This window comes from Oreochromis niloticus, linkage group LG14, assembly GCF_001858045.2.
Source record: "Oreochromis niloticus isolate F11D_XX linkage group LG14, O_niloticus_UMD_NMBU, whole genome shotgun sequence".
NCBI classification, from domain to species: domain Eukaryota; kingdom Metazoa; phylum Chordata; class Actinopteri; order Cichliformes; family Cichlidae; genus Oreochromis; species Oreochromis niloticus.
The window spans coordinates 29,763,221-29,768,633 of record NC_031979.2 but is presented as its reverse complement, the minus strand read 5'-3'; the positions used below and the strand labels follow the sequence as shown (position 1 = coordinate 29,768,633).

The 5,413-nt window shown below is 45.2% G+C and overlaps 2 protein-coding genes across 2 annotated transcripts; both read right to left on the bottom strand.

The window, feature by feature from the left end:
- Window positions 1-640: 640 nt before the first annotated feature.
- LOC109205073 (uncharacterized) lies at window positions 641-3,060 on the bottom strand. Its single transcript, XM_025897920.1, has 2 exons — window positions 2,991-3,060; window positions 641-2,777 (listed from the first exon to the last, which is right to left on the bottom strand). The coding sequence occupies exon 2, from the start codon at window positions 2,609-2,611 to the stop codon at window positions 641-643; it is 1,971 nt and encodes a 656-aa protein (XP_025753705.1). The 5' UTR covers window positions 2,612-2,777; window positions 2,991-3,060.
- LOC112842085 (uncharacterized) lies at window positions 2,674-5,166 on the bottom strand. The gene is made up of 8 exons (XM_025897919.1): window positions 4,248-5,166; window positions 4,140-4,175; window positions 3,881-4,060; window positions 3,637-3,750; window positions 3,444-3,503; window positions 3,299-3,349; window positions 3,136-3,186; window positions 2,674-2,777 (listed from the first exon to the last, which is right to left on the bottom strand). Exons 1-8 carry the CDS (start codon window positions 4,324-4,326, stop codon window positions 2,674-2,676), a joined length of 675 nt encoding a protein of 224 aa, XP_025753704.1. The 5' UTR covers window positions 4,327-5,166.
- Between the last annotated feature and the right edge of the window lie 247 nt (window positions 5,167-5,413).

The following is a 5,413-nucleotide window of genomic DNA, read 5'->3' as shown; positions in this document are numbered from 1 at the left end:
CTCCGGGGGTTTTGTACGGTAGAACGGGAAATAGAGCCCGCGCGGCAGGTAAACGGTGGCTCTGATCAGCCCGAAATAACGACGAGGGTCTACAAAATTCTCTCTGATGATTTTCGGGTGATGGAGAGGGTAAGCACGCTTGGCGTTGACGTAAGGGTACAGGGATGTGATGTCTACGTAAGGAACGCGGGTCAAAGGGCAGATTTCCTCCGGCCTGTAGCACTTTGGACACCCGTGATAAAAGCACCCCAGAAATTCCCACACCCACTTTTCACCATCAATCAGCGCGTATCCGTCAACATAGTACGGACCTATTTTTTTCTCCCCTCCCGTTGTGAGAACGTGTTGAATGGGGATTTTCTGAGAGCGAGATACCCACTCCAGCCACTGAATGGACGCGTGCGAATAGGCTTTGGGACGTGCGTCCGTAGTTGTCGGGCGAGCGGATGACCAGAGTGTTTTTGGGAAGGAAACTGGTGAGAAACACTTTCATGCAGGCGGAAGCTATAGTGACGCAGCTGAAAGGGTCGATTTTAGTTTCGCCTATAAACCCGTCTCTGAACTTTATGCATGCCTCCCTCAGGATATTAACGTCGTTTTGACAGTAATACAGCGACTCTTTTTCAAAGTTAAAGACGCCTCAGGAGGCCTCGCCGTGCCAACGCAGAAACTCCTCTCGTTCAGAGAGGGACATGCGCTCTACCCCGTAATCCGAAGGAGGGGGGTACGGGCCCACGTATTTTAAACGGCCCCGCGAGCTGAATTTGTGGGGAAAAAAACCCTTGGATTTATCCTCGAAGCCTAAAGCTTTGGGCATGGCGCTGAGACGCATGGTGAGGAAAGAAAGCGAGTCTATGAATTTGAGAAGGAAATCGGATTCTGTGAAACATATAATTTTACTGCCTTGCATGATGAGCGAGGGCGTCATGCCCTCTCCCACCAGGTGGCTTAGAATTATGTAGCTGTCGAACCCTTTCGCGTTGTGGGCGATGAATGTGGTCTCTCTATATCTTTTCCTTCTGTATCTTTGAACAAACTTTCCAACGCAGTCTACACCGTATGCGTGCCACTCTTCTCCTTCTAGCGATTTTGTGCACACTAGGTAAGGGACGTGCGTCCCCTCCTGGTCTGGGAAGGTTTCAAAGTCATAAAAGATTATGGAAGTGGTATCGAGGGTTTCGTGTTTCAGAGGTTGAATGTAACACAGGTGCTGATTTTCGTCGGGAGGAAGCTCCACGCGGCAGATTTTACATCTGGCGGCTCTGCACCTGTGCTTCCCGCGACGGGAGAGGAGTTTGCAGTCAGGGCATTTATACAGTTGTTGACAAACGCTGAGGCCTGAACTAGAGTGAATTCTGGGCTGTTTGTGCTTCAAGTAACACTCGCGAGTGCGACATGACCTGTTACAATCCGGACAGATTACAGCGTCCAGAAAGCGAGCGGGGCATGCGGGGTCGAAACAGAGATTGCAGCGATTTTGGCAGACGTGTTCCTCGCGTTTTTGGTACCCGCGGTGACACTCCTCACAAATGTACGGGACTCCTAAAAATGTTTTTAGATTTTTTATCCCGTAATAGTGATGCCGGAATAAGAATAAGTACAGCGGGTGAGGAGTGTTTGGGGACTCTGTTTCGATTAGCGAAAGAGTCCTGTCCTCGGGAGGGCGGTAAAACACAACGATTTTACGATTTAGTATTTGCTCAAATTTATCTATGTCGGTGAGGGTTACCTGGGTCCGATTGCTCAGCCCCGCTAAACGCTGCAGCTCTCTGCCGCGTTCCAGGGCCTGTTTATCTGTGAAATGAGGCTCGGTGAGGTGAGCCAAGTTAATGGCGAAGCACAGATTATCGTTTTTATTTTTTACCACGTACAGACAGCGCCGCTTTTTGATTAGAATTTCATCATCTAACGTTTTGTGAATCTTTTTACGCGGGCCTCCGCCGCCTCTAGGATTTCTGAATACTTGCACAACAATTTCTAGGGGAGAGCCGACCACGATCGCGCCGTTTGATTGTATCAGCCTGGCCAACAGGTCCTCAAAAGCCGGTACAATGTTTTCGCCGCGATCGTCGCCGTTAAAAACGACGTGCTTTTGCGCGTGCTCGCTGATAATCTCCAGTTGAACCCGATCATTACGACTAACTTCCGGTCTCACCCTATCCGCTAGATCTACAAAATTGTCCCTGACGTCGAGGTAAAATTGAGCGAGGTCGGCCGCGTCATCCTGAGAGGGAATGTTAAATACTCGCCTTATTTCAAAATTATTAAATTGTTCACGGCGAGTCACCGCATCGTTCTGTACCCAAGATCCTCCTCCGTGTTGATGTTCCGCAGGCTGCTCCTCCGCAGGCTGCACCTGCTCCTGCCGCTCCTCCGCAGAGCGCTCCTCCCTCTGCTGGTCGTAGAGCTGAAGAGCATTTTCTAACGGCTGCAGAGGGTCAAAGTTCAGTCGGTCGGCACGCCGTTCGTTTTCAATGTTTTGAAGGAGGGCCTGCAAAGCGTTTTCTAAAGGCTGTAGGGGGTCGATCGGTGCTGCTATATGATCAACGTCTCTGTTCAATTCTGCCACGGCTTCCAACAAAGCGTCAGGAATGCTGCGTTCTTCCGACATGATTTTCTTTATTTCTTAATTCACAGACTTTTACATGTGTATGCTTTTACTTTGCATCCCTTTTACAGATCCTTGTGTCGATATATTGATGCATATGCACGGACGGTTATGGCGTACATGAATTTGAGGTCTCCGAGGATCCTCCTCTTATGAAGTCGCCGTCGGGCTGTAAGAAAAGACAAAACAAAATGTGTTTTTTACTCCTTCGAAAGGACGATCGTGTTTTGCACAAACGTTTTATTTATTCTTGCTGTATAAAGTTGAGAGTAAAAAAAAACCACACATTTTTTTTAAATTTCTTATTTTATAGAGCGGAGAACTTTATTAATACAACGTAATTATTTCTTAGGACCGATTCATCCCCCCCCCCGTCAATTACCTCTCAGTCTCCTGAGAGGAGGAGCTCTGGATGGTTCCTCCGCCTGATTTTCTGTATCGGTCGAAAAAAACACATTGTACCTCTCCGGGTCAGCATGCGCGGCATATCCTTCGTATTTTAAAAAAGAAAAAAAACTTTTATTTACCTCGCTCCTCCGCCCGATTGTCTGTAGCGGGGGTTTGAATGGGTATATTCTCTGTCGAGAAATAAAACGAAGAGAAAAAAGTTTAAGAAAACAAATTGTCTCTCTCTGGGATGGCGTGCGCGGCATATCCTTCATATTTTAAAAAAGAAAAACTTTTACTTACCTCGCTCCTCCGCCCAATTGTCTGTAGCGGGGGTTTGAATAGGTATATTCTCTGTCGAGAAAAACAAAAGGGAAAAAGTTTTAAGAAAACAAGGGAGGGGTGGCTTATCCTTCGTATTTTAAAAAAGAAAAAAACTTTTATTTACCTCGCTCCTCCGCCCAATTGTCTGTAGCGGGGGTTTGAATAGGTATATTCTCAATCTCGGCTGTGGAGAAATAAAACAAAGAGAAAAAAGATTTAAAAAACTTTCTAGCACACGTTATACCACTCCAAGTCGGGAGGGGCGGTATAGCATGCTCGGCTTTTCGAATACGTTATTTTGTAGAAATATTGTTTACCTTCGGATTTAAAAGGTATTTTCCTGCAGTTCTCCTGGTATGCGGTGACGAAAATAACGTCGTCTTCTTGTTCTTCTTTTCGCTGCGGCGGGGTCTGTATATTCTCGATTACCGCTGTCACGAAATAAAGCAAAAAGTTTTAAAAATCCGCTCCGGGTCGGGAGGGGCGGTATAGCGTGCTCGGATTACTCCGTCACATCCTGTTATTCAACAAAATGGCGAATAATACAGCATATTGTTTTACCTTCGGTTTTAAAACTTATTTTCCTGCAGTTCTCCTGGTGTGCGGAGACGAAAATAACGTCGTCTTCTCGCCGCGGTCTTTCGCTGATCGGCAGCGGAGGTTCTGCGGGGAGGATGGCGTCTAAATCGCCTTGGAAAACGGCCGGATTTATGGTGCTCCTCACCGTGCTATCGATAGCGTCTGTAAGTAACAGAGTTTCATTAAAAAACAAGTCTATCTAAACTTATTTTAAAAATGATATATTCTTATTTAAACGCACCGTAGTCCACTTGCGTGAAATCATCGTTGTAGAAATCTAAAAGAACGTAATCAAATTATTGACTTCTGTGTTGATATATAATTTAAAATCGTAAAGAAAAAAACTTACCGTGGTGAGGCAGGAAAAGTTCTGGCGAGCTGGCCCTGGCGCTCTGATCGACGGCGTTGTTTGGACGGAATGCTGACATAATATTCACGGACTCTTCCTCGCGATTGGTAGAACCGTCACAGTAGGGTCTGAGCAGATAACGGTTCTTTTGAGCCCCCTCTCGTTTCTTCTCTCATTTTATCCTCGTCTAGCATCTGTTTTTTGCATCTTTCTCCTGACAATATCGACAGTTAGAGAGTGTTTTTTATTGTTTTTTGTTTTTTTCTCTCACCCTTCGGTTCTCTGTTTTGTGTGTGTGTGTGCGCGCAGCCGGGAGAGGGGGGAAAGAAAGTTGAGGTGTCCGATTTCCTTTTTTTGGGTGCCTTCTTGTGAGGGTTGTCTGTTTTCCACATTCTCCGACGGTAAAATACGACTTAGAGGTGAATATTTGTTTTACTTTATGGGCAACAGTTGTCCGCGCTTGTTCTTGCTCGTGACAAAACTCGCCTCCTGTTGACAAAACTCGCCTCATGGTGTAAACTAGACACTGAGAAAATAACTCTTTCCCACAGAGGGGGTGCTTTAATAAACTTATTCGAATATGAGCTTTTTTTCCCACTAAGGGTTATTTTATGGGGAGATGTACGAAATTATTTACCGGGTTACAAGCAATGAGAGATGATAATATTGGCTGTTGACTCCTTAGTGTGCGTAGTACAAGATCATTTTCTGTCTATTGAGAAAAACCTGCTGTAAAAGTAGCTAAAAATAATGAAGAAAAAACTCTCTACTTTGGTCTGACAAGGAGCGGGCTGCACAAAACAAACCTCGTATAGATGTTTTAATAATATTTTTTTGAGGCTATAAGCATTGAGAAAAACCGATATCTGCTGTGTCACTCCTCCTTGACCCGCGGGGTGGGTGGGAGTGTGTGTGTGAAACGACCTCCTGCCTCGGCAATTATCTTTTATGGCTTGTTTTTCAGTCCCTTGTAAAAGGGACTCTCAAAAAGAAAAGTAGTATTGAAAGAAAAGTATTCACTAAGGGATATATATATATATATATATATATATATATGTATGTATATTTTTAACACATACAAGGATGTAGCTAGGTGTTTTAATAATAATATTTTTTGGGCGCGCTATAGGTTATAAGCATTGATATCCGCTGTCTCACTCCTCCTT

Bases quoted from the DNA above. Each gene is read 5' to 3' on its own strand.
- LOC109205073 (XM_025897920.1), bottom strand. From the start codon at position 2,611: ATGTCGGAAGAACGCAGCATTCCTGACGCTTTGTTGGAAGCCGTGGCA.
- LOC112842085 (XM_025897919.1), bottom strand. From the start codon at position 4,326: ATGTCAGCATTCCGTCCAAACAACGCCGTCGATCAGAGCGCCAGGGCC. The intron at 3,350-3,443 runs GTAAATAAAAGT...TTTTCTCGACAG, and splicing joins CAATTGGGCGGAGGAGCGAG to AGAATATACCTATTCAAACC. The intron at 3,187-3,298 runs GTAAGTAAAAGT...ATTTCTCGACAG, and splicing joins CAATTGGGCGGAGGAGCGAG to AGAATATACCCATTCAAACC.